Source organism: Triturus cristatus, chromosome 4_2 (genome assembly GCF_964204655.1).
Source record: "Triturus cristatus chromosome 4_2, aTriCri1.1, whole genome shotgun sequence".
NCBI classification, from domain to species: domain Eukaryota; kingdom Metazoa; phylum Chordata; class Amphibia; order Caudata; family Salamandridae; genus Triturus; species Triturus cristatus.
Genome location: NC_140586.1, coordinates 622,709,897 through 622,732,917, shown reverse-complemented (window position 1 = coordinate 622,732,917; position 23,021 = coordinate 622,709,897). Strand labels below are relative to the sequence as shown.

The following is a 23,021-nucleotide window of genomic DNA, read 5'->3' as shown; positions in this document are numbered from 1 at the left end:
TCCTTGGTGAGTGAGAGGATCTGTTGTGTGTCGTCGGCGTAGGAGATTATGTTGAGGTCGTGATGTCGGGCAATGCGTGTGAGAGGCGCTATGTAGACGTTGAATAGCGTTGGGCTGAGGGAGGATCCCTGCAGGACACTGCAGATGATCGGAGCCCTTGTTGTTCCTCCACCAAATTTTCGTACTTTCGGCCGGGCAGAGTGTTATATGTGAAGAGTTACTAACCAGTAACTAAAGACAAACTTTCAGTTATAAGCCAAGCCTATTTGCATTGCCAATACTTGTTACATTTTCACATTTCTCTGGGTATTTCCTAAAGGAGTTCTTGCATGGAAGATCGTGCGGACAGTGGGAATACCATGCAATTTACAAGTCATTAATACCGTATGTTAAACCAAATCACATATTATTCCCCATTTCACCTAGAAAAACTTGGCAGCAGGGGCAAAAAATGCCAGGGTAACACAGCCCCCATGCGGCTGTGGCATTACCACGGGATTCTTTTTAATTTATATTTTTGTCCTGCTCAGGGATAAAAGAAAATAACTTTTTCAGTCCATCGTCAATACCTGTAGGAGTGAAGGGTCTGCTTCACATGTTTACCCTCACTTTTTGCTGGTGTTTCACTGTTTTTCGACTTTAGTCTGGCTAGGACCCTGCTATTCAGGGCCACAGCCTAGCTGCTTCCTCTCTAAATTGATTGCATGTACTTTAGGTACACTCCAGATTGGATTCTGGGGTACCCTTGTGAGTCCCTAGTATATGGTATACTATGTACCTAGGGCATAGGTACCCCCGAGGCCTACCAGGGGCTGAAGCATGTATTGTGCCACCCCTGGAAAGCCATTCAAAATGACACCACAGGTCTGCTACTGCAGCCTGGGTAAGGTGGTGCATACACCCTTTACTGAGGTATAGGTTCACTATACCTCACCTATCACTGCACATAGTAACCGATCAGTCACCCTTATGGCAGGCCTTATCAATCCTGAAGGCAGGGTGCTTGGTTATATGTGAGAGGGTGCCCAGGCATGAGCTGAGCCCCTCTGCAGCCTTCAGACTCTCATCTCCGGGGTTGTCAGTGGTGCAACCTGACCATATACTCTTAAGTGCATTATATCTTAAACGGTTAATGCTAACTTTGGACTGGCTGCACGGAAACATGTCGTGTTTGGTGTCAAACACCTTGGAATCATACGCCCACATCAGTTCTTGATGTCAGAATATGATCCCACCTTTCTAGAGGGAGAGACATGGCAGTACTGGTATACCCGGTAGAAATCTAATAGAGACCTGGCATCACAAAATGGATGCTGCAGCCACAGACACGGGTCTGGACTCCTGCTGCTGACTGAAACTCCGGCAGGGGAGGCCTGGACAATAGGTTTCCTTTCACAGAGAGGTGTAACCACCTCCCAGAAAGGCTTATGTGTATTGGGGATGGGTGGGAGCACTCTCTGAGTGCTTTGAAGTCCTACACTGGGGGCACATTTGGTGTCCCTGTGCATAGTCCAGCTCAAACCGGTTTCAATGGCTACCACCCCCTGCTCTGGCGCGAAACTGTACAAAGGAAATGGGTGTAGCCACCCCTCTTTCCAAACCCTCCCATAGGTGGGTCCCCAGAGTTAGTCCAACGCCTTCCTTAGGTATAAGTAGGAACATCTGTAACCTGAACCTTAGATAACCCTGGATGAAACTCTGAAGCTGAATCCTGGCACTTCGAAGCTCTACTAACGACTAGAGGACTGAAGAAATCTCCCTTGGGGTCAAGGAGTGACTTCCATGCTTGACAGGCACCAACGAAGCATTTTGCCGGTCTGCATCTCCGATGCTCCCGCCGGACTCCAAAGTATTTGTAGCCCAGGAAGAGGATTTCCAGACATCTCAGAGGCTAACCCGAGTCCGCAGCAAAGCTGAGACCCATTGCCCTCGTGAGTAGCGTTGAACCGGAACTCCTGGTAACCGTGCACTTTTGCAAGTGCATTGACTTCTCGAAATCTCTTGAAGTCGTGCTTGGGGTTAATTGTAGCCACCTCGAGCAGAGAATCCACAGAAGATTGATGGCCTAGTCACCCCGAGTGACCCGTGAGCCGCCATTTTGTGTTTCCTCTTGAAGTCCCTTCGCGATCCCTGGTCCGTCAACTGGTGGGTCCCTGAGGGGTTAACTTTGATTTTCCTTGGGCTTATAAATATACCTGGTGTGGTTGTCTTTCATTTAGCCATTCAAGAGATTATAGACTGGTAAAACAAGCTGCCTTACATTCCTTCAAGACTTAGCCTGAAGGCTGCTCTCCATAGCTACCAATAGGATAGCTTCCAATAAAGGTTGTCTTTAACCTATAACCAATAAGGGGTTGTTTGGACGGCTACAGGGTGCCCACTATAAATAGTGGACAGAATATACCAGGCCAACTTCTCACAATACCCTCCGAAGCGCCTTCAGTTTTTAAATGAAATCTGAAAAAGGAAATAAATGCTGCATACATTTACTTCGATCTTGAAAATTCTCTTTATTTGCATTTAACTTATGGTAAATTTCATTTGGTGAAGATCTGGCTTGAGTCACTCATCCTGCTGCTCCTGTGTCTTGCACCAGCTGTACTCTGCTAGTTCAGTGCCAGGGCCCTCGTCAGCAGAACACTGCAGCTTCCACCATCCATTGCCCCTGCCAGCGCTGCCAATTATAGTATCAACACAACTACTAACCATGACACTCTTACAAGTGTGACAACTCTTGCTATTTGAGGCCCCCAAAGCTAAAGGAATAATTTGGGTGGCAGGTATTAGTCTTTTTTAATGTGTATTGAATATTTTAATAACTGTTGCTGTGCTCATACCTAAATTAGGCAGACAGCGCCATCATGGGGCAGACTGACATTAGGACCAGTGCCAAGCACCAAACCAATCGCCACAAATTAAGCACTACCTGGGCCCAAAGTAATGTTGGGTATAACTTAGAGATACACCAGGAGCTGCAGGCTTGTCCTTTTCTGCTTCAGTTAGAAAAATTACACAACTTAGAAAACAGGTGATGCTACAGTCGATGTTCGGATGTGCTCCCTTCAGCAAATCCTGACCTGAACTCTTGTCTAACGGCACAAAAACATGAATATTTAGTTATAAACAATGCATTCACAATATGTGTGTTACAGCTAGAGTTAATTGCTTAAGTTGTCTGCTTCTGGTTGCTTTTCCCCATTACTGCCTCTAGGCACTTTGGTATTAATGCCAAGGCTGCATACGCTTGTGCGGCCTTTTCTACAATACAAATCGCATCTCTCAGAAATAGCTCCAGCACGATTCTAAGTTGGCGTTACCTCATTAGCATGGTGGTGTCACCGCATACTAATGAGTGGAATACTTTGCCGGGGTGCCCGTGTCGTGTTATGGATGTGGACGCAGAGGTAAAGAGACAGGAAGGAGGTGCACTGACTGTGCATCACAATGAGGTGGCACAGAACGAGTGTGCCTCCTAAAGGGTTAATCAGGATCCATGGCGCATCTGCAATAGTGAGAACTGTTACTGCTTGTGCCCTGAGGGTGCCTACAGGGATAGTGTGACCTTTACATAATGCAGCTCCATGTGTTACTTTCAAAGCTGTTGATCTTGAATTGATCGGTCTCTCTGCAAGATGTTTTATTGCTTATTGAAGTAAGAGCTAGCATAATAAAAGTAAAACATTATTTTTTCTTTAGAGCTTTTTTCCTCTTGTCTTGGGTACTGCAATGAGGTTTGATAGAGTTTTCAAACCCTGTAACATGCAATCAACCTTCATAGGTTTTTAGGTCTCACTTGACAGCACAACTGTTTTCAAGACCTGTTACCATTTCTTTAAGATAGACATAGAGTGGGACTTAGCTCCACTCGGAGGAATTTTTCTGTCTCACCTCAGGCTATGACCTGTTTCTTTTATCCTTTCATCTTCTCGAAAGTGCTTGCATTGCACTGCCTCAAGGAAATTTTATGTCTCAAAAGTCCTCTGAATCCTCATGCAATAAATTGTTTTTCTCATAGGTACATAAGATAGAGAAAGCAGTCGTTTTTTTGTTTGTTTTAGTGCAGTGGGATTTTTAATGATTTAGACAGGGCTCAAAATGTAAGCATGCCTGGTGGTTTTACCAGTGCTTGTTTTTTACAGTCTAATGGCGCTGACAGTGTCCAAATCTGATACTGTTTGTATGGTGATATGTGGTCCTAAAGGACTGGCTTTACATTGGTCCTATTCGTGATGAGTGCAAGTTGTTACCTGATTTGACTGTGCCTCTCTAAACCAAATGTACATAGTGCTAAAGTCTACTTGTGCTGCATTGACCCCAGTACTGCTTCAGATGAGACAGGCAGATCTTTGTTTGACATACTGGAGAAGTGCTCAGTCTGATTGCCTTTGTTTCTCCCAATTCTCTCGTCACTCAGCACTTTTTTTGTTATGTTTTGTCATTATGGCTGTGAAGTCATGTGGTACTAATTCCTATGACTTCTGAGATTAGAAAGTAAAACCCTTGGCAGGAGTAATTTCTAGTCAATTATATTTTTCTATAAGAGTTTTTATTATTATTTAATAACGCTACTTAAATACTTATACTAATAAACTAAACATGAGCTGACACAACTATCAAATTATTGTTTGACATTTAGATTTGTGGCTAGTATGAGTATTTAATTTACATTTCCGTGTGTTTCATTTTTATATATTTACTTTTGTGTTTTCTATGCGCATTATGGTTACGGTTTACTTTTGATTTTATTTGCTGTTTTACTCTGTCCTGTTATTTGAAAAATGAGTTAGATATTTTTACTTTCTATATGAAGCATTAATACTGTTCTACAACTATTTGATATGTTGATATGTATTATGTAGCTGACTTCTTGTTTGGGTTAAAAAACATTTCTTTCAGCAAATATAAAAAAACTGGAAAGATTCCTCTAAATTGTCCTATTTAGCTTGGTGGTATGCTGTATGTCACAATCATTGCCTCGATACAGCACTCGTTCATCCTATCTCTCTTGCTACTAAACGTTCTCAACTTTGGGGCCCACTCACACAATTTCTAGACGATACCATGAAGAAAACTCCTTTACCTGCTCCCTCCCAACAAGAAGTGACCAAGCCTCCTTGACCTCCTATTGTTTTTTTATAATTATGTTAATTTATCATTTTCTATAATATATATATATATTTTTTAATTGTGTATTTTTGGCATGAACTGTTATTTACGATTTCTGTGAACCTTTGCTTGTTTTCATATCATCTTCTATATTATCCTTTTACTATTTTAATGGATATTATATATCATTATTGTTCTTTATTACACCTTCATGTATTTATGTATTAACAAATGACTGCATATATGAAGAATTGTTTTTATGATCATATTAATCTTTTCAATAAACCTTTTCTTGAACTTAAAAAAAAAGTATTTCTTTGCTGTTTTAGTATCTGCTTTCGCCTCAGACGTTTTAAGTTGTTTTCTTATCTTCATTTGAGTTTTTTTTTTATTGCAAACCAATATTTTATTGCATATTAATTCTCATGATTTTAACATTAGAGTGAATTCTTGGGACATGAATAGACCAACCAGCCCAATTAAAAGAAAAAACAGTGTCAGTTTCCTTGAATACATTTTTGTTTAAATCTTTTTTATTAACATTTTTGTACATTTTTAAAACATACAATCAGAGCAGTGCTCATGCAGCAAAAATGAGAGAAAGAAAAGTGATTGCCAACAGCATAATGTGCAGTACTTAATAGCAAAAGGAGAAACAGGCGAATAGTTTGCGGCGATCACATGAAGTCATGGGTCAATACCCCTAGACAGGGCGGATCAGTGTTGACGAGTCTCACCAGCGTGTGGCATGCAAACAGGCCAAATAAAGTGCAGTTCGAATTCAACTGGGGACATAGGGTACAACAAAATGAGGAAACATATGCCAAGGTCAGTTTCCTTGAACACATGATGCGCAAATGAAACGTGTGCACCCATGAAGCCTGTGAGATGAAGCGTGACCAGGTGGTCATGTGATTCATGCACGAGCAGTGAATGCAGTGGTGTAGTTAAGAGGATATGTTAGCAGCAGGGGGTTTACTGTCAAAGTATGTACTAAGTGGGGTCAGTTTTGGTTAATACATTTTACATAACCACCGTTCTTGACTATAATACATTTAATACATGCATGCATGCATACATACGTACACACATATGGCAAGTTAGTAAGTGCTGAACGCAGGGGATGGTCATATTACTTACTAGTGTAGATACATTTCCATCAGATATAACACCACTGTGGTTGTTCCGAATTTTTAAAACAGAACCCCACTTATGTGTTTTTTCTGGAACTTAAATGATTTGAGAGTACCGGGTTTGTGGTGGCACCTATATCCCATTGTGAGAGATTATACCCTTTTCAAATCCATATCAATGTTATTCTCTAATTAATGTGATTATGGAGAATTTAATACTGAAATGGGTCTGGATCTCTGATCATGCGCCCATTCCTCTAACCAGTGCTTAATTTAAAATAAATATAACTGGCAGGGCCCTCTTCAGGAGGCCACTGCAGCAGGCATCACCCTTTGCTCCTGCCAGAACTGCCATTGCCAGTACCAACAGACTTAATGACCATCACACTCCTACAAAGGTGACATTTCAAATTATCCCAGGCCTCCAAAGCTATAAGACTGGCATGGGTGGCAGGTATTTGTAATTTCTAATGTATATGAAATTAAATAGATGTCGTTGTGCTCCTCTCTAATTAAGACGAACAGTGCCAACATGCAGAGACTGTCATAAGTGGCACTTAAGTGCTGCTGGTGCCGAGCCCCAAAAACCACCGGCTCAAATTTAGCACTGCTTCATGCTATAACCTTAGTCGATTTATAAAGAAACTAAAATACCTCATGCTAAGCATTAGTAAGGGGTAGAATTGCTGAAGTCTAAAAATACATTATTTTGGACTGATACCCAGATTAGTCACTAGAGGTAAATTTTTGGGCATTATGTTGCCCGAAAATAATGAAGAAAAGTCTAGATGATGTAGCTCAAGAGTATAGAGGAAATTTAACACCAGTTAACACCAAGCAGGTTGAACGAAGGGAATGGTGAAGCAAGTAAGAAGAACAAGATCAGTTACAATGCATTTAGGGGAATTTGGTAGAAACATAATTAACTGAAATATTCTCTTTTTAATAGTGTACCTAAAGCTGGCACAGATCAGTATTTGCACACAATCCAATGTGGATTTCATTGTTACTTTCTGAAGTCTCGGCAACACGCCAGAGAAGAATAATAAAATAATGTATCCTCTGGTAGCCAGTGTCATTCCGATATGAAAGGTACAGTGTCAGATAAATGCCTGACAATATTGAGAGCAAAAAGGACTAATGCTCTATGAAAGATAATTAATGTTGATGCTGAGAAGGTATTTGAATATATACATTACATATTGTTTGGCTTGTTCTTAAGAGTATACACTTTGGAAAAGTATTTAGTGCTGTGCTCAAGCCACATTTATGAATTCCATGGCAAGAATGCTTACACAGACCAACATCACCATTAAGGATAACAGTATGAAGCAGGGATGTCTGTTCTGGTCCGTATTTTTTTACTACCCCAGTGGGCACTCTTGCCATAACAATCTCAAAAGACAATTTTGAAGGGAAAGTTCTTGAGATGAAATTAGTCCTTTCATGGCGATGACATGATACTTTTTAATTCTGATCATAATATACTGGTAGCTGTAGCATTCAGCCATAACTTTTAACTTCAGTGTTTTGGGCTAATTCTGTATCACAAGATTTGAGAAGTGCAATTACAAATTAAATTGCACAGTGGGACTCAGTGCTTTAATCTGAGCTGGTGTTTTCCGGTGCTCGTCACCGGCACTTAATTGTCTACACCTGCACTTATGACAGCTGCCACATGGTGGTGCTGCTTGTAGAATATAGAGATGAGCAGAACAACAGTTGTTTATTAATTTAATATACAATTAAAAATAATGAATACCTGCTGCCCCAGCCATTCTTATAGGTTTGGGGGGCCTAAAAATGTCTGAATTGTCGCATTTGATGTGATGGATAGTAACTGTGTTGGTACTGTCATTGGCAGCGCTGGCAGGGTAATGGGTGAAGCAAGCTGCGGTGGCCTCCTGACAAGGGCCCTGTCACTTACTTTTTTTTTACAAATTAAGCACTGTTATGTAGGAAACAGGATGTTCCTACTACATAGTGTTTGTTTCATCCCCCATGTCTTCATTAACACGCAGATGGTACCATTTCCCTTGTTAATGAGCATACTCTAAACACAATTTAGATGCAATATTCTTACCACATATTTTCCCTCCCCAGCATAAATGTTACACACTACCCTTTCCTTTCAGTCTACCCACATTGCTGCCCCTGACAGACACGATAGCTCGTGAGTTTACATAGACTCAAGACTGTAAGGCAGAGTACGAACCATTTTGTTTGTTCATGAATCCCTCACCCACCAACCTAGTTGGTGGCATGCTTCATCATCGGGCCCACCCAGTGACACCGAGTGTGTCCCGGGTTTGCTTCGACGCCTGGATACAGCGGAGCAGGTATTTATCTGAGTGTGCAGTGTAGTGACGTGAAGCTGACGATTTAAAAGCTATGCAGGGATCCCAGTACCCGAGGGTAAATTATATTTTAATAACTGGGTCACTGCTAGCATTAAAAAAGGCTGTTGGATGTTATAGGAATGTTAATTAGGGTTTCCTACATCCAGGTGTGGTGTACATGTTTCAGCCAGGCCTTTATGATTAAAACTGGCTTTCCTCAGGACCAAAGTGTGTAGGTGCAAATTACTTAGATTTAAGTGATTGTGTAATTTTGAGAAATGTGTAGCACTCGCTAAGGTGCTTTACATGTAAGAGGGGGATTCCCTCTTAGAGCATTACTGGACATACAACAAGTATGACAGGACACATACAGGGGAGAGTCTCAGTATGGTTACAGATTCACAAGACAGATTGATTGCCGATATCTATTGTGCTGTGTAGACGATAAATAAGCGGCAAATGGTGTAGCCATATTGGTAGTATGGCTAAGGTGACAGTTATCATATGTACACAAAGTTTTGTAGTGGGCTGAGCATCGTAAGCGTATCAACACACACAAAAACGGTGGAAAGTACATGAAAGGAAGATTATCCTCACGTTGGCTTGTTGCCAAACATGCCCCATGGAGTAGCCTGGCAGAGGAATGGACCCTGGGAAGATAAAGGGTCCTTAGGGGGTTAGGGACCTGTGGAAAAAGAGCTTACCCGGCTTGTAGCTGAAGCGCTTGGTTTACTCACGATACTTTCGGTCAGTGTCTGCGTTGAGCCTCCAGTCGTCTCTGCGGCCTCCGTTGGACTGTCCTCGGCCGTGTTTGTGCTTTAAATGCAGGCTGCATCATTCTGAACACCTGTGCGTAAATTCACAAATAGGCTAGTCCTTTTTGATCTCACATATAAACCCCGGGGATACGGACTAGCTACCTAGTCCTCTCTCTCTCCTTTGAGAGTGATATAGACACCTTAGCTCCCCATTATTGAGAAATCAATTGTACTATAATGCCCACTGCATGTCAGAGGGATGTCTGCTACCTAAGAGGGCGGACCGCCAGGCGATGCAGTGATGTCATTATTAACCGAATATTCTTCACTCAGGAACCGTAACACAATTTCTATAAAATGTAATGGGCTTACCCATTACATAAAAAGGAAAATGACGATGTAATACCTATTAACGAAAACACCCAATGTTTTAGTCTTCAAAAACCTCAAGTTCTGTCAGTAAAAGGTGTTAAACTAAAGAGGGAGTGCCTGGACAAGGTGATGCATTCCAGTAACATCTCAAGTTTGGATTGTCATGTTTGGAAATGTCAGGCATTGCCACAGATAAGAGGGAAAAGTGGCCATTCTATTAAAAAAAAATCACTACTCAAATTAGTTCTGATTGTGGATTCTACTTAGGCTTCTGAAAATTATAAGCTATGTCTAATCTCAAAGCTGACCAAGAACTTCACGGAGTTTAGGAGGACTAAACCGGTAATGGGGGTGCCTGAAATATTTGAAACAAAAAAGGGAGTGTCCCCACTTTCCAAGAGATGGGGTCCCAGGTACAGAACATGTAAAAAGGAGATTTCTCTTGGTCAATGCCTCACGGTCATTCACACTACAATCAATACCAACTATATAGGCAAGCACTCAAAGGAACCCATAAACCAATTGTAAATTCAACAAGAACCAAAAATAAAATTCAGGTATGTTCATTTAATTAAAAAGAACAGTTTAAAAATAAATAAAAACAGTTCAACATACATATTCATGTATATCTCCAAAATGACTGTGAATCCAATCCTGGTTAGTCAGAGAACCCCAATCTGGGCAACGACAGGTCTGTTACTGGACCGCAGTACAGGTTAGACACTGATAGACATTTGAGGACTCCTACATGAAGGAGGACTACTCCTTTGTGTCTAGTGCATATGGCACTTGCAGCCGTATTGACTTCTTTCCTTGACTCATTCACTGCCCTGTCACTAGTTTTGAGGTGTGCTTTTTTCTGGAGGGTGGTGCTCTGATCATGCTGGAGTCGGACACAGTCAGACTTGGGGTTTGTAACACCACCCTCAGACCACAAGTGGATAGATATGTTTATGTTTAAACTTCCAGAGGAGACAGGGACATTGCTATCACACTTGGCTGATTTTCTTTTAGAAAATGAAGGTTCTGTGGTTTCAGCAGCAAGAAAATCTTGCTTAAGTGGCTATAAGATGAGGGAATCTGAATTGTGTAGGTAGAAGTCTCTGTTGACCAGACATTTTCAGAGTATTTGTTAAGGGACAATTCGACTCCTCATAACAAAGCTTCCTACTCTGCACTATTATAGCAATTGACCATTTCTAAGTTTGAGATTCATTTTCTATTCATGTCTAAGGCAGAATAAGTGCTAGCCAGACAGAAAAGAAGACACTACAAAAATACTGAAAAGGCAGGAAGGATAGTGGTGGTCCAACGACATTGTCTGACACTTGACTGATCCACTTTATAATGGTGGCTATCTCCTGATTGATGTAGTCAAATAATTTACCACACTTGTCAATAAGTGACTGAGGTCATGCCCTTGCTCTATATATGGATTACAGATTCCTATCAGGTGAGTGCCTTGCCAAAATTGACTGCGACTGAGAGCAAAGATTTCGACAGCACCAGATCTCTAGAAGACATAACAAAAGCCTTTGATATGTTTCCTGGCAATGTCCCAGTAATATATAGGTTCCCCAAGGAGTTTTATAAGAGCAACAATGTCAGGTACTCACAAATGCTGTGTAATCTATTCAGAGTGCCAGAATAAATTGGTATGCTACAGCCAGATCAGCCAGAATCACACTGATTCTGAAGCTCTTGCAGAAACCCTCTGGCCAGTGCCAGATTTAGAACCATCGCCTTGCTGGAAATAGATATGAAAATACTAGCCAACGTCCTATCTAATCGATTTGGCCCACTGATGCCTGTCGAGGCCCTCTCTGGTAGGGCCTAGAGTGAAAACATGAGGACTCTACGGTTTCTCTTATGGCAGTTTCAGGATGACAGGAAGAAAGGGTAGCCCTATCCTTAGACACCAAGAACCCATTTGACTGAGGTTACTCTGCAGAGTATGGCAAAGGTATCAGCTTCCTAAACACTATCCAATGGCTTTACACAGATCTTACAGGTCAAATATCCTGTAACAGCTTCCTCTCAAACTAATATTCCTTGAAAGGGGGAACACAGCAGGAATGCCCGCTTTCTCCACTCCTGTTCATACTTGCCCTTGAATCCCCAGCAGCCAAAATATGCTAGTCACCTGCATAGAAACAACTGCAGGCCTCCTCTAAATTGTACTGTAAGCAAACGGCATAGTCCTGACACTATTCGATCCTGCGATCCTAATCCCTGGTGTAGTGACGGTAATTGATGATTTCTTGCTCTTCACAGGATTCCATATAAATTAATCTAAGAGTGAAGCCAAACCTATGTCCAAATTTACTGACAAATCAGTGTTGGGAGACCACCTTTTCTGATGTATTCCCCCTAATCTGAATTGCCTGCGCATCCTAGTCCACTCGGGATTGAGGAACATGATGTGCAATAATATCTGACCTCTGATTCAGAATGTGGCCCAGGTCTTTGCACATTGGTCAAGTCTACTGTTGTTGTCATAGGGCAAAGTCCAGGTAATAATGATGAACATAGTTCTGCAAATCATCTATGTTTTTGCTATGCTGTCCCTTGGAGCTCTCGGAAATCGACTAGTTGATAAAGAAATTGATCTGGGGCTGGGCCAGACCATGTCTCTATTTCCCTAAACTACACACACTTACAATATCAGCAGATCTGAGACAACCCCATATGAAATCTCACTATGTAGCACATCAGCTGCATAGTATTGCCACCCATAACAGGACACTTCGAATAAGGGACATGCATAGTCTGTAAATGTATTTTATGATTCCAAAATGTTAACCCTCAATAATCATTTACACAACATGAATACGAGCACACTGCTAATGTCATTGTTGGAACATGGTGTCTCTCATGACTACTGTGATCCATTAAGTCAAATTGTCAAACAAGGGATCTGTCAGCACCGACCAGAATAACGTGCCGGACTCGTAATGCCTCAATGGTCGGATATTTAATCTCCTCACAACACACAGTTGATAATGCGGAGTAGCAGGCTATTAAGGCTATTATACTGAATATCAGAGTAGATGACAAATCACGTTTAGAAACAAGCATAACCTTCCAACAGATTGCGATACAAAACAATGACGAAAAGGGAATGAACAAGTTGACAGATATGACAGATATGTCATGATTTTAAGATGTGTAATTCTATCTCAACTGTGCCATGACTATGGACATTGTGATTATTACACTAAAGATGGAAGCGTTCATACTCACCTTGTACATTATTTCAATAGTTGGTTATAAGGGTGCCAAAGGTACTTACCGGTGGTTGCAGAGCACCAACTAAATATATGTTGCATTTTTTTTTAAGTGAGTAGTGTGTTTTTTTCTTGATTGACAATTCCTGCTTTTTAAAAGCTGATTGGTAATATTGATTGGGAGTTTTAATGAATTGCTGTTGTATACATACCCTTACCTAAAACCTCAATAGGCACTTTATATTATGGATGGAGATTCAGTGACCACCTTTTCATGTGCCACTGGTGGGCATGGGCCAAAGGAAATCCCATCTGCACTCGTCTGTACCTGTCCAGGACCAAGGGCTTGTCATAATGCCAGTTTTTATAGATTAGATACTTGCCAGAGGAACTTTTATCCATGAATAGGTCCACTCTGGGCCTCAACAATGTATTACAAATGCAAGGACTTTTAAAAACATATACAAGTTTGAAGTAAACTGGTGGTATGCAGCCCACCCACACTGCTATGTTAGGAAGGTTACACCTACTGGGACGGGAGGCATGTAACTGCCATCAACACTTCCATATAACTTATCTAAACGCACGATCTCTTGTCAAACACCTATCTGAAATATTTAACTTCCTAGAGGAACAAGCTATTGACATTTAGTTCTTAAAAGAAACCTGGCACAGGAAGAATCTACCCTGACATGTTAGCTGCACTCACCCCGCAGTATATGATCATTAATAAGAACAGGTCAAGCAATAGAATAGGTGGAAGGGAGGCAGTAATAGCACAATTCCCACTACACATTTAATCTATCGACTTCAACACGATTTGGAAGTAGGCCCAAGACTACTGAGGTAAAAACAGACGTTGCCATCTGCTGTCTGGTCTGTGTAGTGTGCTGTCACCTCCCACAATATATGGCTAATTTTCCTAACACCTGTTATGAACTGATTTTCGTACTCAGAAATATTTTTGCACAATTGTTAGTGGTGGGTGATTTTAATTATTGAATCAAGGATCCTCCAGCCAACTAAAAAGACTTGTTAAGCTCAGGAGATCATTGAACCTAACACAACATTTCTCGGGTCCGGTGCACATCAAGGGCCACACACTTGACCTACTGTGGCCACGAGCATCTCCGTCACCAATCTAAGCATACATCCATGTATATGGTCAACCACTTTATAATTAGATTTGATATAAGGTTAGGTGGAAAGGAGAAGCAGAGAAACAAGTGGAAAAATACTGGGGTCATATTTCTCAGAAGCCTATGAGATTAACATTATCAAGTAGTAAACCTATTTTAGCCACCTCAATAGAAGGTGCACATCATGAATTCACAGACCTGAAAACGAAAGCCAGTGAGATCCATGCCCCCTAGCTGAGAACCAAAATAAGGCTTCGATCAAAATGACAGCCTGGTTTAGCTCAGAATTGAAGGTCGCCAGGAGATTTGCAGCCACATGAAGTCTCCCAATTTCTTTAGATCCACTTCAGTCTGGGTTACACCCGGGACACAGCACTGATTCAGTTCTATTATTAGTCTTCAATGACCGCAGTCTGGATGGGTAGAGCGGCCCGGTAATAGATCTAGTCCTCTGTGACTTGTCTTGTCGTCCGCCTTCGACAAGGTCAACCATGCAAAATGATATTGTGAGTGTGAAGACTGCAGGGCTGGGGGTAATGATCTTGTTTTTGCTAATCTCCTTTCTATCGGGCTGTAAGCAAGCAGCCCGTCTGGGCCCTTTCACCTCACAGACATCACAACTAACATGTGGAGTCCTTGTCTGAACACTTGCTTTATGTGTATTTCAGGCTCTCAAAAATGAGTTATCTGCAAAAGGCTGAAGATTGTGTAACTATATGAATGACTTGCAACTTTTCTTCAAATGAATAGTTTAACAGCAAACCAATAAGAATTCCACAATATTATGAAATTAATTTGGAATCGGATAGGTTGCAACCAATTAAAACCCAATTATCCCACCTCCATCTCCTGGCTAGGGATAAAGGAGGCTCAGGGTCTCATCAATGGTGCAAGCAGGTCCGGCTTTACGCTGGTGGCACCTTGCGTGACAATCTCTTTTTTTTGTGCCCTTATGACTTTCTTTCCCACTAATTCCCTGACTACCAGTCTCCGATAGTGCCCCATAAATCTCCATAACCCCTCTCTGACAAACATTTCATTGTTTTTAAAGTGCTACTCATAGTTCACTCAAACTCAGTTTTGTGATCTGTATGTTACACGGTCTTTACAGCGGGTACTTAAGGCCACATGTATGACCATTTCCTTTAGCGTGTTGGAGTTTGCGAATTTTACAGACTCACAATTTGCGAGTCCCAAAAGGAAATGTACTAATGTGTCTCAGACATATTTTACGATTCAAATTCATCAACATTCATGAGGCAGGTCTCAATTTGCAGCAAATTGTGAATGGGCATTAACACAGTGATGCTGGCCTGCTGGGGACTGCAGACCCCCATGTCTGTGTTTGCTTTTTAAAGAAAGCAACTTTTTTATTTTTTAAATGCAGCCCATTTTCCATAAAGGAAAACGGGATGCATTTCAAAAACAAAAATGTAACGTTTCAGTTTAATTTTTCTAGGAGTAGGCATTGATCCGTGGAACAACTGCCTGCTCTTAAAAACATTTTCATTGCCAATCGCAAAGGGGAAGTGGCTTACAACTTACTTGAAGTAAGCAGTATACTGCGATTGTTTTGCAACCGCAAAAGAGGGTTGATACATGCTGCAACACTTTTTAACCAATCCGAAAACATGCGATCCATTATCCCTCAGTGCTACTTTATGATGATTAACCCCATGGATGCTCAGGATGGCTCCCGGCCGTCATGAGTCACGGTAGTCGTGTGCTTATGATGGCCGGGAGCCGTCCGAACGTTGCCGCTCTGCCCACGCGCGGCTAATTCCCTGCCTGTGCAGGCAAATTAATTAGTGGCTGGAGTTCGGATGGCTCCCGGACGTCATGAGCACATGCCCACCATGATTTATGACGGCCGGGAGCCGTCCTGGGTGCCTGAGCGCCACACCCAGCTCTGCCCCCCCCTCACACCGCGGCGAAATTTGCCACACGGCGAAGGGGTTAAAAAGTACCACTAGACATAATTCCAATCCCTCACTAGCCCTAAAATTAATCACCAGAGTTATCTTGACATTTTTATAGTTGCCTGAAAACTGCTGGTTGCTCGAGGACGTTCACATGCTTTTAAGCCATCAGATCATTTTAAACCCAGCGCCCCTACCAAAGTCAGCACCAGATGCGGCTGCACCGGTCGCACTGCCCTAAAGCCGGCCCTCAGTGCAGGACTTCTTGTGCTGACTGGGGGGTGGGGGGGATTCCACACAATCCTGAGGCAGAAGCAGGGTAGTGAGGCAAACCTAACTGCTGTAGGCCACAGATGAAGTCAAAGCTAGGAGGAAGTAAGCAGCATGCTGACTCCACACTATGCAAATCACTTTGCGCACAGGGGTCAAACAGATCCTCGGTCCAAAGGAAGTTCAGTGAACTTCAGTAGCAAAACACCTCGGGAGACACACTAGCCTCTCTACTAGGGGAGCAAAATGCATGTTTTGGATCTTTCTCAACTAATTCAGTGATTTAGTTAGCTCTTACTTATGCTGATTACTTCTCTGGAATAGAGCTTCTTCTTCCATTTCTTTCACGTGGCTTTTCACAACAGTTTTTATTGTGTTAATTATTCTTACACCCAATTAATGGGCTTTTATTTCAGTGTTTTCTTAATGATGTGTGGCAGTAAGCCCCTCTGCTCCCTTACTAACCACTTTTTTTGCTAACATCTTTATATATGATTTTAGATATAATTTTCTAATTCTTTTCCAGTTTTCTTTATGCTCTCTTCACACTGTCTAGGTGCTCCTCAAATTCCCCTGTCTTGATGATGACCTTTAATGTAGCTATTAAGTTCAAAACATCGACAGTATAACAAAATGGACAGGGACTTTCTCTGTTTACTTATGCAATTCTGACCTGCACAAGCTAGCTTCTTTTCCTGTAACTTCATTTTCTACTCTTTCTAAAGTTTGGGTAGAATTCTTATTCTTAGTAAATCTAACTGTGCTGACTAGTTCCCTCTTCCTTAATTTATTGCGAACTGAGAACGGATGTACCATAACATTTCTGACTATGCATTAATGATGTACCTAGTCAACAATTATTTCTTGTCATAGACTTTAAGCCACGTTAATATCAGGCATATTTGTACATTGTACAGTATTGTAAACAATGCCATTGCTAAACAATAGCTGTCTGATTACAGAGGATCTAGAGGAACTGTTTTAGGGGACAACGTTTCCAAGGTTGTTTTTCTCCAGTGGCCCAGGCCGTCCCTGCGGTCAAGGAATGCCCTTCGGATTGGGTGTTACCACAGGGTATGTTAGGGGGTACTCCTCGTATGCCGATGATGCACCGATGGTACCCTCCCTTCCCAGAGTGTGGAGACCCTCAGGGGTGTCCCAGTATCACTCTGCATATATGACCAGCAAAAGACTTATCTTGTTTGGGACAGTCATGTCCCGCCTTGACATTGTATGTACTACGGATATGGGCCTCAGTCACCTCAAGCAGCAGGCGTGGGGGGCCTTATCTGCATGTGGCCCACTGTCCAACATGAGTCATGCCAGCGAGTATCTGTCAGCAGTCTGGGAAGGTTCAAGCCCGGCACACCACTTCCACGCCATCCCTGTGGGTGGTGCAGCTCTGCCGCAGGTTACAGTCCATTTTTGTCGCCATTATGGGCCCTCATTCATGAAAGAATGTAACACTTTGGACAGACATCAACATATGTTTACATTTTTTGTCTGCTCACTGACATTTGCAGAAGTGCTCCTGGACTGCTGCTACAGGTTCAGGTTTACAGGTGTACTTTTGGGACTGTCATGTGATACATTATCTGGGCTCCCTTTCTCATTGTGCATAATTCTAGATATTACTCAACGAGGGGATTGAATCTGTTATGCAAGTGCACACTTATTTTCTATGAGGGGGAAATATTTTTAGGAACCACGCCACTCCGCCATGTCCCCCCCTCCCACCCCCCCCCCCCTTTCAGTCAGGCTATGAAGCAAAATCTTGTAGTAGCCAATTAAGACAAAATCGTGATTTGTTTTCTGCCATTTCAAAAGAGAAAGACATGTCCGTTTTCATATGTTTTGGGTAGTCTGTTATTGTAGATGTATTGCATTTTATGCCATTATTAATGTTATGTTGATGGCTTCTACTTAAGAAAAAAAAATTGAAATAGAAACGATGTATCCTAGGCCACAAGTATTTGACCACAGAATGTTGGTAGATGAGCCAATTATCACCTAAAATTAGATTGCAAAAATGTTAGCGGGCAGGAACAATTTTAGAAACAATGTCATAATTGGACCTTACCTCATTTTCATGCGTGACGTGTCCGGATTACTATAATACGTCTATGTTGAAAGTTGACTTTTGAATCTTCCCAAATGAAAAGAATACTTTGTGTTTTCCAAAATACCTCATCACAGGTCCTGTTGTTTCATAGGACCGTGCCTTATGCAGGTGACGGAATAGAATGGCACTCATTTAAATTGTGTGCACGCATGTTGTATCCAGAGACAAGAGCATGAAACGGTTAACATTTTCTTTCTCGGCAGCCGAGCAGCAAAATATAGCCTTTAAGAACCCATGCGATGCATTTGTGAAAGACAAAAGGGGTAGTCAGGAATGTACTGCACTTATGCCTTTTGTTCTCTGCAGAGACTTACGTTTGTGTTCTGTTACCATGACAACTAATATGTGAGCACTAAACTGCTAACTTATTTTTAGGCTCCCAGATGGCTTCACGCAGCTTCAAAACCTAACCCAGCTCTACCTAAATGATGCCTTTCTGGAATATCTTCCACCAAATTTTGGGAGGTAAGTCAAAGATCATGGACTGAATCTCTCCCACCCCTGTAATCATGTAGTTGAGTCACCTGAAATTATTTCCACTGTCCAGGGAAATAGTCCATAGTCAATGAGTAAGTTCCTGGAAATAAGACTATTCTTTGTGCACTGTTAAGCTGCACCATACTGTGATCTTATTTCAGGTTACCACATGTTGTAAAATGATACAAGACAGGAAATAAGCATTAGGGCAGATACATAGGGTTACAACCTTCAGAGCATACATCATAGCATCTATCATGTGCCTTCCATCCACCCAACCAGGGCCATTTCCACCTACTTAAATATTTGCAATCTCCAGACCAAAACATCCAACACAACCACACAACACACCCAGAGAACCCTACTCTCTCTCTCGCACACACTGTATCAACAACAACCTTATTCAAACCCTTCCTTTTCCCTCATGTGATAATAAATATATAGAGCATACGCTATAGACCTTGCCCATTAATACTCATGCTCCAATCCTACACCTAGCCGATATCAGCATCATAGTAACACTTAAACTGGATGTAGCCTTTCTCACTGACACCTGGCCCTCTACCAACTCCAAGCACATTTGCGACATTATTGCGCCTTTGGCTTACAGCATTCAACATAGTGACCACACGCACAAAGCTGGACACAGCCCTCCAGATCATTAGGGCCCTGTTAGTTCCAAGAACAGTTGACATGTAAGCCATTCATTGTCATCAATTTCTGCTTCCAATCATACCACAATTTAGTTACTTGATCATTCAAAGAGCTCAAAGACAGAAGTCACAGCTCCAGGAAGATTTTCAGGCTACGAAAACAATCTGCATGATATGGCACGCAGCTCTTATGTTATTCGTTCCTACAGCGGTACAAGAATGGTGTGGACTCTTTCAGAATTGCACACTCAATAATACCATTCCTGACTGCTGGAGAGGTTCTCTGTTGGGACCCATTCAAAAAGGGCCCCTATAATTTGTCAAAAAATGTTCACCTGATTGCCCTGCTAGATTTGAAATGCAAGGGAATTGCCAAAATATTAAACCAGGAATTGGAAAAATAGGCGATTGAAAAGCAGCTCATTTCAGTTACCAAAACTAGTTGAAGAAAAGGATGCTCTATAGAAGACGATATCTTAAGTCTGAAGTCCTTGATAGAGCAAGCAATGCCTTGACAACCACACAACTGTATGTTGCCTTAATCAACATTACTACGTCCTTCAATAGAGTGGGAAGAGATAAACCCTGTCAAAAGCTGCTCAAGTGGAATAATTACTTGCATTATCCTAGAGTGATTATTGGCCTCTATAAGGATACTTGGGTCAAGGTCTCCACCAACTGGGTTACAACTGAAAATAATTGTACAAGTATAGAGCTAAAGCAGACTTTGGCACCCCTGTTATTCAATTTCTAAATGGCAGACATTCATGCAACTTTGTCTAATGCAAGAGTGTTTCCTCAGGAGATAGCAAAACTAGCAGTTCAAGCATTACAATATACAGACTACACCATCTTATTGGACTTAACACTCTCCTTGACATGCAAAAACTCTTCATCAATATTGAAGCCTCCTACTACATCAGACACATCAATTCAGCCATAAATCAAAGCAGCAAGAGCTTTCCTCAAAGCCATTTAATACTGCATCTGCAGAACATTCTGAAGACAGGTTCAAAGTAATCCACAGCTTCTTCGAGAAAACAGAATACAGTGAGCAAAAACAAAACTAAAGAATCAATTACAATCCCTGTTACACCACCTCTCAATGCTTCAAATTAGCCAACCTCACTCCTAACAATCCATAACATCACACTACCTCAGTGCTTTCAAGGCCACCTCCAATAAAAATAACATCACCCCTTCCTTTTTTGAGAACTCTATCTCAGTGAAGCACTCATGCCACTATAAATACCCATCACACAAGACATCTTGCCTGATTCCCTCAAAACAGGACCGCTGACTGAACCTACCTAAACACGGATGGCCTTACCCATTACAGTCTAATCACACACCTTCGATTCCCGGGTAAATTTCATCAAGAAGGCCAATGCCTTGTTATAGCAAGGTCTATAAAGATTCAGTCCGCAATGCAACATAAAAATACCAAGCTTCCAGGTAGTTGGCAATGCTATCCTAATCACTGAAAACAGTAGCTCTATTTCAATGCCCCCCTCAAATGTGTTGCTGTGTTCATTTTGCTAATGGTCTAGCTCTATTCAATGCCCTGTCTTCACACATGTTCTCCCTGCAATAGTTAAGGTCTATCCTGACCAGCAGATGCAATTCCATTCAAATGGAAACTTCATAGCGTAAGCACGTGGTCAGATTGTTCCTCAAGGATCCATCTTGTCCTGGGCATCTTCAACCTCTGCATTGAACCTCAATCCATATTACTGGATGGCATGAATCATAAAATCCATCAATATATAGGTGATGATTGTCTAGTAGCGACATTGCGTGTCCAATGTACAAGCTGAGATGTCAAAGGTCTTCCTGAATCTAAACTAACAGAAAACGGAATTTGGTTTGATCACCAACAACAAAAAGGAAGCTTATATTCAGAAATAACCCTCAGCAATGGATTCACCCCCAACGTTAGTACAACAGTATGTATTTCAGATTCTATGTCAATAGTGACCTCAGTTTGAAGGGCCATATACACTAAGAAAATTCAGACAGCCTGACTCCACATTTCATTTTTTCTCTGAGTCAATATATCTTCTGGGGCATATGTTTAAAATTGCTGTTAGGCTATTTCCACTTGAATGGTAGCACTGCCTTTATCTATCTAGACATCCACCTGGCACCTCTGAAGAACATCAGCCACTTTGGCTAAATGACTCAACAACGGACTGACAAAGTATGCCTGGATGACTCTCCTGTTTCAGGAAACCCACTTTCTCTACTTGTCTGCCTAAATCATCTCCAAACCTGCTGCACCACCTTCAAGTTGTCACTATTCAGCACATCGTACTACCTTGCAAATAGGACCAAGATATTTGATAGCCAATGCAGTACTCTTCAGTCATTCACAGATCCACTTTCAATGACAATACCAGCAGTACTTAATTTGTGGGCCTGCAGCCCTGGTTGTGTCACCCACTTAAGTAGCACTTTAAACATGTCTCAGGCCTGCCATTGCCATTGGAGCCTGTGCTTGTAGTTTTATAACTGCCATTTCAACCTGGCAAAATAAACCTTTTGCCAGGTCCAAGCTTTACTTTTTAATACATGTAAGTCATCTCTAGAGTAGGGGCCTGGACACCCAAAGGGTGGGGTGCAAGGTATTTAAAAAGCTGGACACGTACGTTTAACTTTTACATATCCTGGTAGTGAAAAACTCTTAAATTAACTTTTCACTACTGTAAGGCCTACCTCTCCCATAGAAGATCAACGGAGTTACCTTATTACAATTAATTTGCTGTAATTTCCAAATAGGACAGGTAGCCAGATAATGTTTGGTGTCTTTGGAATTGTAATGGAAAATCCTAACTGATGCTTTAGTCCAATTTTTAATTACAATTTTGGAAATGCATTTGTTTTTAACTTTGTAAATTGCTGTTGTGTGTTTCTTTTAAAAAGCACTCGCTGCACTCACCCCTTGAGCACCCCAGCACTGCACAAACCCCTGGAGGTCAGCTGAGCAATACACTGCCACAGGAGAGTGTTTGTCTACCTCGCCGCCATTCCGAGGACATAGGCCACGCCCACCGGATAGGGCACGCCCCCTCACTCGCGTCCTGATACAAAAGCGCGCAGAATTCAAGTGCTGCTTATTGTAACAAGGAACCTCCTGAGGCTTGAGCCGGGAGTAGAGCGGAAACGCTGCATTTGTTTTTAACTTTGTAAATTGCTGTTGTGTGTTTCTTTTAAAAAGCACTCGCTGCACTCACCCCTTGAGCACCCCAGCACTGCACAAACCCCTGGAGGTCAGCTGAGTAATACGCTGCCACAGGAGAGTGTTTGTCTACCTCGCCGCCATTCCGAGGACATAGGCCACGCCCACCGGATAGGCCACGCCCCCTCACTCGCGTCCTGATACAAAAGCGCGCGGAATTCAAGTGCTGCTTATTGTAACAAGGAACCTCCTGAGGCTTGAGCCGGGAGTAGAGCGGAAACACTGCATTTGTTTTTAACTTTGTAAATTGCTGTTGTGTGTTTCTTTT

The 23,021-nt window shown here is 41.9% G+C and overlaps 1 protein-coding gene across 1 annotated transcript in view; it reads left to right on the top strand.

The window, feature by feature from the left end:
• Window positions 1-23,021, top strand: part of LRRC7 (leucine rich repeat containing 7) — a 1,991,887-nt gene that overhangs the window by 838,637 nt on the left and 1,130,229 nt on the right. The window contains exon 7 of the mRNA XM_085602293.1: window positions 18,761-18,850. Within this exon, the coding sequence (XP_085458419.1) occupies window positions 18,761-18,850 (90 nt within the window). The remainder of the gene's footprint in view (window positions 1-18,760; window positions 18,851-23,021) is intronic.